The sequence below is a fragment of the Choristoneura fumiferana genome, chromosome 6, assembly GCF_025370935.1.
Source record: "Choristoneura fumiferana chromosome 6, NRCan_CFum_1, whole genome shotgun sequence".
NCBI lineage: Eukaryota > Metazoa > Arthropoda > Insecta > Lepidoptera > Tortricidae > Choristoneura > Choristoneura fumiferana.
This window is the reverse complement of record NC_133477.1, coordinates 8,578,834-8,594,679: the sequence shown is the minus strand read 5'-3', so window position 1 is coordinate 8,594,679 and position 15,846 is coordinate 8,578,834. Positions and strand designations below refer to the sequence as shown.

General features: G+C 34.3%; 1 protein-coding gene across 6 annotated transcripts in view; it reads left to right on the top strand.

The window, feature by feature from the left end:
- LOC141428970 (anoctamin-4-like) overlaps positions 1–15,132 on the top strand; it is a gene marked incomplete at its 5' end in the record, with an annotated part of 43,381 nt that extends 28,249 nt beyond the window's left edge. Inside the window, 4 exon segments of one of the 6 annotated variants that reach the window (XM_074089059.1) lie at positions 3,403–3,501; positions 7,161–7,305; positions 10,314–10,447; positions 15,005–15,132. In XM_074089059.1, the coding sequence (XP_073945160.1) occupies positions 3,403–3,501; positions 7,161–7,305; positions 10,314–10,447; positions 15,005–15,112 (486 nt within the window). 6 annotated transcript variants of the gene reach the window in all.
- Positions 15,133–15,846: the final 714 nt, after the last annotated feature.

The following is a 15,846-nucleotide window of genomic DNA, read 5'->3' as shown; positions in this document are numbered from 1 at the left end:
TTGTTGTATGGGAGCCCTCCTCAAATATTTATTGTATTCTGCTTTTAGTATTTTTGTTATAGTGTAGGGTTGCCATACGTCCCGGTAGCCGGGACATGTCCCGGTTCGAAGCATGGTGTCCCGGTGTCCCGGCCGATAACCAAATTGTCCCGGTTTAAAAATCATAGTTATTTAATTTAGTAGCGGGCTGGACTTACTAGCTAGGCTACAACGTAGCCGATAACGTGCATTTTCCACTTTGTAGCGAAAAGGGTCTACGAACAGAGAACCCAGAAGAATGACTGTGTTAAAAGATGTTTTGTGTGTAGGCAAGGACTAAAGTTTAGTCACTGAACCTTTAAAGTTAGTTATTGTTGTAATAAAAGTTCTTTTTTTTCTACGTTTACTCCTTTTTCTTTAAATGCCCCGGTCTGCGTCCCCACACTTTTGGCAACCCTATTTAGTGGCAATAAAAATACATCATGTGTGAAAATTTCAAGTGTCTAGCTATTACAGCTCAAGAGCGTGTACTGCCTTTTCGGCGAAATATGTTTCGCCAAATTTCACTTAGCAACCAACCTTTCGCCGAAGTTTCATTTGGCAAACCCTTGGCATAACTTTACTTCGCATCTTTATTATTTCGCAACATTTTTATATTGCAAAATTTTACTTAATCACACTTTTATGTGGCAAACAATTATGTAGCAAATGATTGGCTAAGGCAAATAAGAAATAGTCAAATAACATTTGGCCAATTGATGATGATGATATATAATAAAATGAATAAATGTTAAATTATGTGGCGGTGAGCGAGCGAAGCGAGCGAGCAAGACGAGACTAGGCAGAAGCGACTTGGATAGGTTAGGTTCAGAAGGCTAAGGCAGGAGCGAAGCGTACGTAGCTTCCGCCTTAGCCTTCGATGTCAGGTTTTTTTTTGTAACAGAACGGAAAAAATAATGGCTGGCTTGCTTGTTTGCTTGCTCAATTAAGGAATGCCAATCAACGAAACACACACACATGACATCTTAAAAAAATCCCAGGTAATAATTTGCATAATTATTATTTATCAAATCATTAGTTGGGAAATTATATCAGTGCGAAATGTTGAATTGGGAAATGAAATTTCGCCTAAATAAAAATATGGGATAAATAGTTTGGGAGTTAATAATTTGCTAAATAATTTTCGCCAAAACATTAGTAAACCAGATTTGCATCGCCACCCAAAAAACGAATACTAGTATCATATAAAAAAGGAAAAAAAGACCAAATACAAAGACAATTTTTTTATGTGGTTGTGAAGTAGTGGCACCTCTAGATTTTTTTCTCAGAATAGGTACTTAGACCATGACCTATATAGTACTTGCCTATATATCAAAATTTTCCAGGCGGTACTTCCTATCGGCGTTTTTAGGGTTCCGTATCAAAAGGGTAAAAACTACTAGGACTTCGCTGTCCGTCCATCTGTCCGTCTGTCACCAGACACTTAAATTTTCACAGATAATGTATAACTATGGCCGCTATAACAGCAAATACTAAAAACAGAATATAATAAATATTTAAAGGGGTCTTCCATACAACAAACGTGATATATTGCCGTTTTTCGCTAATGTCTAATGAATGTTGTAAGATGATACGGAATCTTTCGTGCGCGACTCTGACTCGCGCATGGCCAGTTTTTCGATGTCGTTTGCGTTTGTATACAAACCCCTCTATTATGATTGAGTTTTTTTATCGCTTTGTCGTGTATTTATGAGTAAAATGCTAATAACAACTTATAACAACAAGTTAATATACGACACTGAAAAACACCGATTGAATACAGAACTTAGCCACACATATTGTTGCTGATTTTTGATAGGAAGTATATACCGCCTGGAAAATTTTGATAATATTTATGTAACAAGGCTTATCTAGCTTTGTTGATTTTCAACCTCTTCATCAAATTCATGTTTCTGTTCGTTTAAAAATTCAATTCCAAAATTATATTTTCGAATAGTCACTGTACTTTCCAATTCAGCACTTTATTTTTCTCAAAATTCATTCTTAGATTAACAGCCGTATTATCAAGACTTGCTTAAGTCTCCAAATATCTTAAATTTGACGTTAAAATACCTATTCAAGCTTATACTTTTATAGTTCTCACAGTTCAGTGCCTTTTATAACCAGTTTTACCTTACACTTGAATCCTATTTATTTAACCGTCTAAGGGACCTTGAAGGCACAATTGTAAGTCCTACAACATTAATAATCCTTTTAAAATCCAAATTTATTCGTTTTTATATTAAGTCTCTTTTTGTTTGCATTCTATCTTACTTTTAAAATAAACATAACATTATTCCGTCTTTACCTACTTCTACTTTCCTCATCATCTGTCGCTCGCATCGTGACATTTAGCCAAGTAGCAGGGAAATTATGGTCTCCCGACCCATCAGTACTTTTAGTATTTAGTTTTATCCCTACAACTATGCCATCGGTTTTATACCCACGGAGTTTTTTCCCCTTGGTCTTCGTTGGGTGGGCAATAGTTTTTCTCAAACATGCTATGTAATGTTTATGTTATGTTCCATAAAACAGGCTTCAAAATATACCGTTGCAGGCCTAGGCCTGCAAGACAACAGTCTTTTGTTTCAATGCAATACATCAACTATCCACGATAAAGGCCATTATACACGACTTGAAATTAATAATCTGAATTTCTATGGTTAATTTATTAGTTACTGAATAAATTCACAGGACTATGAATATTCTATATGTAAATATATAAACATTACCGACGCGTTTTACGTCAAATAACAATTTAATTTACATAATGAATTTAATTTACTTAATGTAGCTGATTAAATGGGCTGCAGTTCGTGTATAATGGCCCTAAAAGCCGAACAGCAAATACAATAACAAAAAGTTTCGGCGGGAAAAATGACAAGTGTCACTGTCTTTTTTTTGATTGACTGGACTTGGGCTTTAGCCATTTTGTAAGTAAGTTCCATTGTCATTTCAAAAGTTTCGTTTAGAAACGTGATTTTTTATTGTTGCAGTCCGTTATATCTACATGTTTTATAGTAATTTGATTTTATTGGGAATATTTTAACGTTTTAAAAAATCATTTTAGAATGAAATAAACACTTATATAGATGGTAGTTATAATTTGAGACCGGTACAATTTTAGTTGTCTTACATGTTTGCATGTTTGAGAAAAGCACTATACAACCCTCGGCGTGAAAAAACATGCCAGCCTCGTATACCTATCCTATACATACTCGGCCGCAAGCCTTTCTTTCCCGGCCTCTGCAGTAATGTACTATTTATTATTGGCATGTGTCGAAGAATTCGGCGGAAAGAAAACACGCGTGATGAAACCATGAGATTTCGCAATGTGGGTGTACCCTAAACAATTCAACATTCAAAAATCATTTTTTTTTACAGTCTTTGATTCTGAGTATAACAACGAGTCGTTTTCGATTTACTTTTAAGCACAGTCAATACAGTAGACGGAAATTTTACCTGATGCACGTTTTATATAGGGTAAGTAAGTTGTATTTAATCTTAAATGTTAAAGTAAAAATGCGAACATTTATATTCTGATTTTTAATTCTGTGGAATAACTTCAAAATAATATAGGTCTGAAAGTTGACAAAGCAACTCTTTAAAATCATTACGGTATTAGGGGTTCAATAGGGGTCATTGTCACTGATATTGATATGCGTCATTTAAAAAGTTTAGAACAAGAAAATAACTAAATATTATTATAATAATATTATGTGCCAAGATGAATAAATTAAACAGCAAAATTGCGGTGTTAACAAAAATCTCCGACGTCAAAGAGTTTGTATTTGGTCAATTCTTCGGTTTATACGTGTGAGTGTGACAGTAGATGACATTACTAGTCTTTGAAAAAATGACCGATTTGTATCTTCGGAATCTAAAATCAATATGTCATCAAAATTGAACCTTGATGTAATGTCTATAAAGTTCACTCAGAAAAATTATAGATCTATTTTGAGCTACGAGTTTTTTTAAAAGAAGTGACGAAATACAAGTAGGTATAGTAGGTATGTAATAAAACTAAAATAGGTAGGTAGGTATAGTAATAAAACCGGCCAAGAGCGTGTCGGATACGCCCAAGATAGGGTTCCGTAACCATTACGAAAAAAAATCAAGTAATATTATGCATGTGCGTTATAACACAATTAAAACACTTACTACAATCTTAAAATCCACCAGAAAAGAGCGTATCTTCACGGCACTTACGTCCTTTTGTTGAGAAGCGCAGTTTTTTGGCAATAACTCAAAAACGGTATATCCGATCATGTTGAAACCAATTTTCATTTGATTTATTTATTAAGCGTTAACTTTCCATATTTTTGCATATTTTTTGGACAAATGGTTTACAAGATAGAAGGGGGGGGCACAATTTTTCCTACTTTGGGAGCGATTATTATTATTTAATTATTTTATTTGTAATTTAACTACAATACTAAATAGCTGCTTTGACAAGACATCTGTACTCCAAATTTCATTGATATATATCTTGTAGTTTTCGAGTAAAATGCCTGTGACACACGGACGGACGGACAGACAGACAGACAGACGGACTTGACGAAACTATAAGGGTTCCGTTTTTGCCATTTTGGCTCCGAAACCCTTAAAATCGCTTCTCAAAAATATTACATTCAAGTGTAAAATCAAACTCATTCACTTCAGTCACTGTAATAAATATTTACAAGCTGTATTGTGAGTCAGTTTTTATGGTATGTTGTTTATTCCTAAAAAAACTACGAAAATCCCACTAATATATAAATGCGAAAGTTTGTAAGTCTGTTTGTTTGGGGGAAGGACAAAGGATAGTTGTTAACCCGGAAAATTGCATAGCTCCCGCGAGAAACTATATTTGTACAACTGTATCTGTAATTAACTGTAACCTGAACTCCACACATAATAAATAATAATGATTATGATTATGGGTAACTGAACAAAGTTACTAAACGCTTTTGAAGCACTTGTAACCTCACTCTAGTAAAAATAAGGTACTTACATCTACATGAAACATAAACTTGTGAAACATATTGAAAATTAAATACAAGTGTAACCTAGATAGCCACACAACTTGTAATACAAGGCTTGCACCTTTCGAGAAATAGAGTATTAGAAGCCGGTTTTTTTAACTAAAAACCATTAGCAATAAACCCCATCAGTCTTCTCAGTCGTTTCTGGGAAATTGCATACGTTTTTATTATAAAATTCCAAAAATTACTACCAATTAAACGGATACAAAATTCAGATCTATTGTCAAGAAGACATTAATATCTAAGACGTATTATAAAGTTAATGATTATAAGAAGGGTCCAATATTGGCTCATATACATTTTTTTATTCGATTATTTATAATAATACCGCTTTGTAATCATAATCATCATTTCTCCGAAAATTGTTTTTTATATATTTTAAAGATAATTATTTTTACTTCTACCTACATTGTTCATAAAGATCATACATATTTCGATTTTTTTTTTACTCATAAATTCATTAACGAGATTTTATCTATATGTACGCATAATCTTATTTGGGAGAATTTCTTTTTTTTATATTTTTTTTAAATAATCATTTGTAGGTACTCATGTAATTAAAAGCTATATTATTTAAACTGAACGTATATCGGAACGTACACAGAGATTATGATTTACATTGGAAGGTATGCCTACTTTAGTCTGACCGCGTGATTCGCATTCGTTGTTGTTCCTATACGTGTTTGTGTGAAATATATTCGGTTCTGGCACTTCGCTGGCCGCTACCGCGGCACGCTCGCTTCGCTCGCTCGGCTCGTGCACTGAGGGTCGCAGTTCTACCTAACACTCCTCCTCGCTTCGCTCGTCGTCTTACCTAACCAGACCTGCCTTATAGAATAGGTAGAAACAACGAGTTAAGGAACCAATATATTTCTTAGGGATAAATATAATAATTAGGGTACATATCGCAGTTTCGTGGCAAATCTAGATTTAAATATAGTTCCCATATTATTTACCCAGATTTAAAAAGTCATCAAGTCATATGTATGAATAGATTAGGAATAAACAAAGGTATACTTTAAAACGTATATAATACCAAATTTTATTACCTAAAATCGATGTGTTGAGTAATGATACATAAATTGTAGTAACAGAGGTATTTATATAAATGACATTATGAATACAATAAATTCAGAGTTCCAATGATAATTGTCTAAAATAAAAATATATAATGATCATTAGGATGTAAAATTGTATAAAATACATTTTCGAAGTTTCAATAATCGTATTTACAATTATATATGAGCTTTGGCGCACTCGATTAAAATCATGAACAGGGATATTTGGAAATAATTCCAATCCGCAGTGGCGATATTTCAAATAGCGAACCTACTGTGTTAAAAATAAAGTTGTATTAAATACTTGTGATATATAGAGATCATTTAATAGTATTGTAAGGGGCTGTTTCACCATCCATTGATTAGTGTTAACTGACGGTTAAATGTGATGCCGTCTCTATTTGTTTTGTTCAAATAGACGGAGACGGCATCACATTTTAACCGTTAGTTAACACTAATCAATGTATGGTGAAACAGCGCCTCAATCTGTTAAAAAAAATATATACCTCGTTGAGTTTGTTGCCGGATTCTTCTCAAGATAGGTTTTTCTGAACCGGTGGTAGATTTTTTTGACATTCATAAGTGCTTGTTATATATAGCCTAAATTTAATAAAGATATTTTGACTTTGACTTTGACCTCCAAGTATAATATAATATTAATTTTCACAGTATGTCCTAAGAGATGTCTTTAATTATTTTAATGCAATTTTATAGCGAGTACTTTTTAGTCAAAATTAACCCTTAATAAGGCCCCATTTATTAGAGCATAGCATGACTACCACAGAATCAAAAGCAGCTTTCGAATACATACCTGACAAAGGATATTTTACATTAGTAGTATTTTCAATAATTATAATAGATATTGTAACTTGTAACTAACACGATAAGGTTGAATTTCGAAGTCAATGTACTATGTGGTTGCTAAATCGCCTCTACCTTTTTAAGGGTTAAGAATGACTAGTAAAAGATTTTTCAACTTTTTTTAATAAGTTCCTTGAAAAGTGTAAGGGAACCCATATTAAGCTTGAGCTAATTATGTATGTATTTGAATTAATTGCAGAACCTTCCTCTAGAAATACGACAAGAACTTGATATAGCGCAGAAAAAGTGTATGAAAGCTGGTAATTACGCTGAAACTCCATATGAATGGCCTTATAACCACGTTTGTGATGACTTTTTAGCTGGGCACGGTTGTACTTTTCAAGGTTAGTTAACAAAGATGATGTAGTCAAGTAGATGTGGTGTGCGGTTGCACCCGAGTGGGCAATTAGTGCAAGACGTCTCTCGGTTACGGCACAGAATAAATAGTAGTACTACGTACAGAATTTGCACTCCTTTGATCTTGAAGAAAGCCGCCATTTTAATAGCCTACAGTGCTGCCATTTGTAAAAAACGCCATCTTAAGTTTTTTTTTCTTACCTGATTGGTAGTTTTTACTTGATTGCTTAAAAAAACTGTATGCAACATGATTGGTTTAATGCATAATACATATTACTAAGTACATAATAAGTATTTAAAAATAAATTCGACACCGATACCTATCATATTTCACGAAATTTGAAATTTTAAACGAGAGCACAAATTTCTTTAAAAAAAAACAAAAAATTCTACAAACTAAACTAATAAACCGATTTCAATGCTTAATATCCCAAATTAAAGCTAATACTAAAAAAAAATTACTGAATACTTTTGGTAAAAAACGCCATCTTAAGTTTTTTTTTCTTACCTGATTGGTAGTTTTTACTTAAAGACATAAGTAAGCTTAAAAACATTGTATGCTGTATGCAACATGAATGGTTTAATGTATACCTATATATATTTCTCAGTAAATAACAAGTATTATAAAAAAAAACCGACACCGATACCTTTCATACTTTACGAAATATTTAAGTTTAATTGTGCACGCTTTCCTTACAAATAAATTTCAACGAAATCTTCAAGTGAAACTAGTGCTCTGACTTTAATGTTTAATGTTAAATGAAAAGAAGAAAGAAATTACCTAATTTATTAAAAAAAAAGAAAGTTTTTCCCTGGTGTTACGAAAAAATATAATTACTTTAAAATTAGTTATTATTAAGACAAAAAAAACTATACCGTTTCCGGCATAGTTGTTTCTGAGATGTATTATATATTGCTTAGTAGTTGGCGAATTTATTTAAAAATTAGCTTTTTATCTTAAAGGACTACTGCTTATAGATATGTCACATTTGAAATAAAAGACTATGTACATCAATGTTTATCAAAATTAAATATTTTAATTAAAACTTATAAGTCCTCTTCGGGTTTATCGGCAGATGTAGAACTGAAAAGAAATAGTCGTTTTGGAGTACTTGTGCTATTCCAATACTACAAAATCACAGATCTTTTAGACACGGACTGTGTTGCTGTAGATTACTGTTGAATTATTTTTGTGCCTAGTTGATTACCATTAGATCTAAAATTTTGTGCCTACCTGTGGAAATCAGTGTTCAGCATACAAACAAAATAACCCTGCATTGAATATTATATTAACTTACTTTTGATTTGTACAGCCACCTTTGCAGGATTTACCTACACTGGGCAGTGCTTGGTAAGCTGACCCGACGACACCCACAACGCATGCTGTTGCAGCCAGATTTGCAGCCACAATAATGGTCTAAGAGGCTTACTTTCTTTTGGCAACTCTCTTTTGCCTTAATCCATCCCCAAGAAGATGGACATGGTACGGAAACTTCTGGTTTCAGAGCGTTTCTCCATATGTGGCCCGCTTGGTAAGCTGCACGCAGTGCATGTTTATAGAGGAAGTAGGTAGGGTACCGTTACGATTTCGCAAAATTACTGCTCCCAAACTTAGTGCCGTGCGGCCGACACACATCGCGTCGCGCACCCGACTGCTTTCCTGCGGTTTTCCTGCAATCTGCGCTTGAGGGGTGGGGTAACTCGAACCGGTGCGGGGCGGAGCGTGGCCATTCTGTACGTTAGTACTATTATATATTCTGTGCTTTAGGTGCGACGACGAGCGTACCGAGGAGGACCGTGTTAGGTTCAACTATGACCAAAACACAACTGTAACACATATAAACAGAATTGTAATACATATATGAATTTTTCTTTGTGAAAATTCAGTGTCTAGTATGTATTTAAACCATTATAGAAAACATACTGTATAGATTTTGAACGTATACATTATGAAAATATTCCTTTTTGTGCCATATGACTATGAACCATTATGCATTGTAACTATTATATATTTTGACCACTATGCATTTCAAGCTTATGCGTTTAGAACGGTGTACTGCCTTTTCGGCGAAATATGTTTCGCAAAATTTCACTTAGCAACCAACCTTTCGCCAAAGTTTCATTTGGCAAACTAATATTTGGCATAACTTTACTTCGCATTTTTTTTATTTCGCAACATTTTTACATTGCAAAATTTTACTTCATCACACATTTATGTGGCAAATAATTATGTAGCAAATGATTGGCTTAGGCAAATAACAAATTGACAAATAACATTTGGGCAATTTTTTACATTGCAAAGTTATTCTTCAATTTGATTTGTGCGAGCGAGCGAAGCGAGCGAGCAAGACGGTTCGGAATAGAAGCGACTTGGATAGTTTAGGTTCCGAAGGCTAAGGCGGGAGCGAAGCGGAGCGTAGCTCCCGCCTTAGGCTTCGATGTTAGGTTTTTTTTATAGCAGCCAGGATAAATGACACTAGAAAAGTAGGTTGGATGCCATTCAATAAGTTGCTAAATTAAGGTATGCCAATCAATACATTTGACGAAAACATAAATGACATCTTAAAAAAAATCCAGGTAATAATTTGCATAATAATAATTTATCGAATCATTAGTTGGGAAATGATATCAGTGCGAAACGTTGAGTTGGGAAATAACATTTCGCCTAAATAAAAATATGGGATAAATAGTTTGGGAGTTAATAATTTGCTAAATAATTTTCGCCGATACATTAGTAAACCGTTTAGAACTTATGTCAAAGAACTTTATATATTTGGATGCATTATGTTTTATAATTTTCGTATTTCAACTGTATGTCTTTCAACCGATATGTATTTTAAATTTATAGATTATAATACGTACCCAATAGTTTTATCCCGGAAAATTCTATGCGGACGGAGTCGCCGGTTACAGCTAGTTTGTTAAGTCTTTTAGGTTTTTATTGATTTTCATAAATATTCATATTTATATCATTCGATTTTTAATTGCTATCCAGGTCCAGACTTTGGGACGTTCAGCAGGCAAGGTGGTGCCGATAACTATGTAGCCGATCCCAATTCAAATAAGCGCAATTACCGCGCTATCTGGTACAGACGTCAACTAGCTGCCCATTATTTACTTGTACAAGTGGTGAGTAATTAAATTATTCTACTTGATTTGTAACAGTTGTATTAGTGCTTGTCAGTTGAGCTTTGCCGTTTCTTGTGACTTAAAACGTGAAGTTTAACAACACTTTAGGCTGCGTTTCCAATGTAGATGCGCGAGGATACGTTGCGAGAAGTATGTTTGTCATGAACCAATAGAAAAGTTTATTTACCTAACCTCCCTCCGCTCGCTGAACTGTTTCCACTAGAGCTGCGCTAAGCGAAGCTCACGTCGCATCTCCGCACATTTCTGGTGGAAGTGAGCATCAGAATGACTGATCGAAATGGCAGATCAATGTTAAGAGTACCATCAGCATTTACTACCTATTTGCTACTATTTAGTACCTATGTTGACATATTTGCTGTCTAAATTATAAAAAACATATTTCGAAGATTGGGTAGAGAGTGACACTATTTTCTTTCTTTAGTGGGTAGCATTATTTACCTTTCGAATTATAATCGCACAGAGAGATAGACAACAGGTAAGCAAATGTGTCAGGATGTATGTTCAGCATAGTCGAGTTCTGGTCTCCATCTTTAGCACTCTTCAAGGTCGGTTAATATGATAGAAATTATTACACTCGTGTTTCTCTTGTAAAGACAATCTTTATTCAAATAAGGCTTAAATTAACTTAGAAGCTACTGCACGGTTCGTAAGTAACCTCAGTTGAGAAGATACCGGCAAGAAACTCAACGAGGTATTATCTTTTCAAAACAACACGTTACAATCGTTTATTTCGTTACAATTCATTATCGCACTATCTCGTCACTAATAATGGAACATAGTGACAAAGGATGCTAAGAAATTATCAAAACGCGGAGAGTTCTGTGCTTGTGTCCATACATTGCGCGGTCTATATTCCAAATCTCTTTCAGTCTCAGAAATAAGGATTGCTATTAGGTGCACAAGCACTGAGTACAAGAAATCACTAATAATTGGCTATTAAACTCAAAGCAGTTAGGCGATGCAAATAGATTACGTTAGACACTTGTGCTCAGCGCGACTCTTCGATCAAGAATGTCAATTCAATTCAATTTTTGGGATAATATGGCCCCATCGATCCATGCGATGATTCCGCCAATGTCGTGGTTAGATAAGACACGGCCAAAAGAGTTTAGTCTTGTTGTTCGGTAATACTGCCAGTTTCGTGACATGATCACTTACACGCAAACACAAGTCCAGTTAATGCCAAGTCGTCGATTCCAGGTAATAACACTAATCCAAATCGTAATGCAAGTCAAAGTCCATATGAATAGCCAAAATGATTAGGGAAACGAACAATTAGCAGTATTAAAACACAATTTTTAAATTATTGAAAAATAACAACGATGACCAAACAACGTGAAAATTTTCTCATGCGTCAACCGTTTTTTGTTTTTTGTTCTTTTTCTATTGATGGCCAGTGCGTGATTAGAAAGAAATTTATTTAGAAAGGTTTTGCTTTGCTTCCATTGATCGTCATGTAAATTAAAATGTTGCACTTACCACATTTAGATTTCAATTTTTTGATTGAAGCCTTATGAATAATAAAATGAAATTTTCAGAGTAGCTACCTGATAGATAGAGCAAGTTTTTAAAAGCCAAACGGTAATTTTTTTATGTGATTTTATTTTTTTAAGGGCCCTTGAAATTGTGAACATACTGGGTAATTTTATCTTTCTTGGCATTTAATTTTTTTTTATTCCATTCAAAGATCTAACGATAGTAAATGTTACCATACTGAATTGGCCTATCTATCAGCTTAGCACACAAAAAAAACAAGCATCTACCGCAATAATTCACGTCACCATAAATAAAAATTTCATCGTACTCGGCGATAGGTGAAAAATTAAAAAAAAAGTCATAACTCCGAAAATACGAAAAATCGCGGAACATACATGGGGGTGATTCAGATAGCCCTCTAGGTCCTCTATCTTCCGGCTTTAGTATATCACTATACTTCTTGGGACACCCTGTATAAATGTACATAATTGCCAACAATTTTTATTTTATTTTTTCATAAAATATGCGAATTTAAGACATCTATTTGAAGGATTTTGGTTTTATCCTATTTATAATTTACCACAAAAGCCACATGGTGGGTACCGCATGACGGGCACCGACGGCAAGGCAGGCCGAGGCGGAGATGGCGAGATGACCTGGACGCGGAACTGAGTGAGTGGTCAAATATAGCTCTGTAGGTATAGGGAGATGTGGATGTCAAAAGGAGAGGCCTTTGTCCAACAGTGGGACACAGTTATGGGCTAAATATAATAATATAGCTAACCATAGTTGCCATGGTTTTCAAAACTACGTTTATGTTTGTCCGTCACAATTATTAAAAAAAAACGGCCAAGTGCGAGTCTGACTCGTGCACGAAGGGTTCCATAGTACCATTATCTATACAACATTAGCAAAAAACAGCAAAAAAAAAAAGTCAGTCAGTCAAGTAAAAGTTTTTTGTATGGGAGCCCCCTTAACTTTTAACTTTATTTTAATTTAATTATTTATTTTGAAAGATATTATATAACTAAAGATTCTGTAAATATTTCAAGCGTCTATCTGTTGCCGTTATAGTAAAAAACGGCAAAACAATCACGTTTGTTGTTTTTGAGCCTCCTTCAATATTTATTTTAATTTGTTTTTAGTGTTTGTTGTTATAGCGGCCACAGTAATACATAATCTGTGAAAATGTCAAGTCTCTAACTATTACGACTCAAGAAATAGAGCCCTGTGATAGACGGATGGACAGACAGACAGACAGCGAAGTCTCAGTAATAGGGTTCCGTTGGCACCCTTTAGGTACGGAACCCTAAAAAGCGTAGTGTCATATATCAGGATTAGGCGATTTAGTTACATAACGTTAATTTACAATGAAGGTCAAACAAAGGTCAAACGTTATTTTGCAGATATTCACACGATTTTTTTTTTTTTACTAAAATGTAATAAAATGATTTAATAAAACTATTCCTCAATATTGTTTTGGAATTAGACCAGATTGTTAAAAGTGATCAATGCCAATTTGCTAGAAGTGAGAGTTATCGGTAAAAATAAAAGCGGTGAAATAAACGAACTTATTATTAATTTGCAAGATTGTTCGTCAAAGTCGGAAAGTGACACTCCAAGTGTTGAATAATAGTTATTTATGTGGCTGGTGCATAATGAGAGGCTTTAAAGTACGAGTGTGGTTTAATGCCTAATTATGTATAGCCGCATACATAACTTTGTCTACATGCATATCATAAGTTTTCTATAATATGTTCAGATATGGCCTGTATTTTGACTTTGACTTTGAATAATAATTATTATCTACATGCATGTCATAAGTTTTCTACAATATGTACAGATATGCATTGTTAAAAAAAGTATTACCGATACTTTAATGTAAACATTAAGATGCACTGTACTTTAATGTGAACATTAAGATGCACCCGCAGATACCAGGTTTCTTAATAAAGGCCATTTGATAGTCGTTTCTGAACATATAATAGGGAAGTTATGATATGCATGTAGATAAATTATATTTTAAAATTCAAATAAGACTTTCAGTTCGTTAGCGTAACGTATAAACCAATCAAATAATGCTATTGCCAACTTTTAGCACTAGGTACATGCAAAAGTATCGCTTGTTTACGTAACAGTAGGAGGGACTATAGTGACGTCAGTTTGGCATCTGTTATTTGCATCATGTTAGAAAAAATAGAATATAAATAAGTATTATACGACTTTTTTGACGCACGCCGGTTGCGATTATTTTGCGTTAAATACTTTGTTTTTCCGGTTCCGTAATAATCCGTAGATTATATTAAATCGATTGAAATTTCCAATTGTTGTCGACGCTTACCAAAACAACGTAAAATAATGAATGGCGTAAATAACAATCGAATATTTGGATTATTACACTTAATTTAAAATTACTTACTTAATTACCCCCCGCTTAGTGGTCACCGAAGCTTTTAATAGGCTCCCTGTCCCGAAGCCATGTGCAGCGTTCTTTTGACACGTCGCCATAGTAATGATTTGAACCATTTTAAATCTATCAAAGTAGCCCCAAATTTTCCTAAAGTAACCCTAGTTTACACTATACTCCAATTTAATGTCACCATATTAATTTTCATTGGTTATCTAAATGTGGTTCAAGAAGAATAATATAATACGAGTACAATACGTAATGAAATGTATCAAAAGAACAACTGCATTATTTACATCACTAGTCATGAAGCACATGTGCCTCATGGACGTACCAGTAAAGTCACGCATGAGGCACACGTGCCTCATGGGACAGGGAACCTGTTATTTAGGTACCTACCGTAAGGTCGGGGTACCCATTGGAGGGTTACTTTGGCCCATATAAAAACCACATAAAAACTTAAAATAAAAATATAAAACGTGATCGGTCAATTAACACCAAGGACATGGGAAAGAGCCATAACTCTCAAAGCAATAATAAAACCAGGACTGAGTTAATCCCATGGGTCAAAGTTACCCTTCAGGGCCAAAGTACCCCGACCAAAAAATAAATAGATTACCAACAAAAGTTTATAATATGGATAATTGTTTCAGTCATTGACAGTGCTCGCCATCGTTGTCTTATTTCATATCATACCTGCGCGCCAAAATGACATTGAGCAAACTGTGGTCATACAGAAAGCAATAATTGAAATGAAATAGAAATGCATTATTTTCATTCATGTACGCTGATTAGAAATATTTAAATGTAGTTCTGAACAATAAAATAACTATAATACTTGTTGTTTTTTTTATCTCATACCTTCTCGTTACTTTTTAACCCCCGACGCAAAAAGAGGGGTGTTATAAGTTTGACCGCTATGTGTGTCTGTGTCTGTATGTCTGTGTGTCTGTCTGTGGCACCGTAGCTCTTAAACGGGTGGACCGATTTGAATGCGTTTTTTTATTTGAAAGCAGGTTTTCTATCGATGGTTCTTAGACATGTTTTATCAAAATCGATTCAGCCGTTTCAAGATCATCACCTCTTTTGTTCGCTGAGGTAGGAATCTTAGACGCATAATGGGTATTTAGTTAACTTTCAAACATATTTGGGACCTAAAATTTGAAATACCCACGTATGCTACATAACTATGCAAGATTATGGAATTCTCGGCCTGATGCTGCAGCCAGGATATCCAGAACACCAGTATACCTACTCTTGATAAAACCATAGCAGATATATCGTGTTTGGATTCGTTTCGATCAGTATTTGATTCTACATACAATACAATGGTGGCAACTCGACGAGCTGATGCTGCAGCCAGGATATCCAGCACACCAGTATACTCCTTAAAAAATAATAGCAGATATGTCGTGTTTGATTCCTTTTGATCAGTATTTGATTCTAACTACATACAATGCAATGGTGGCAACACGATGAGCTGATGCTGCAGCCA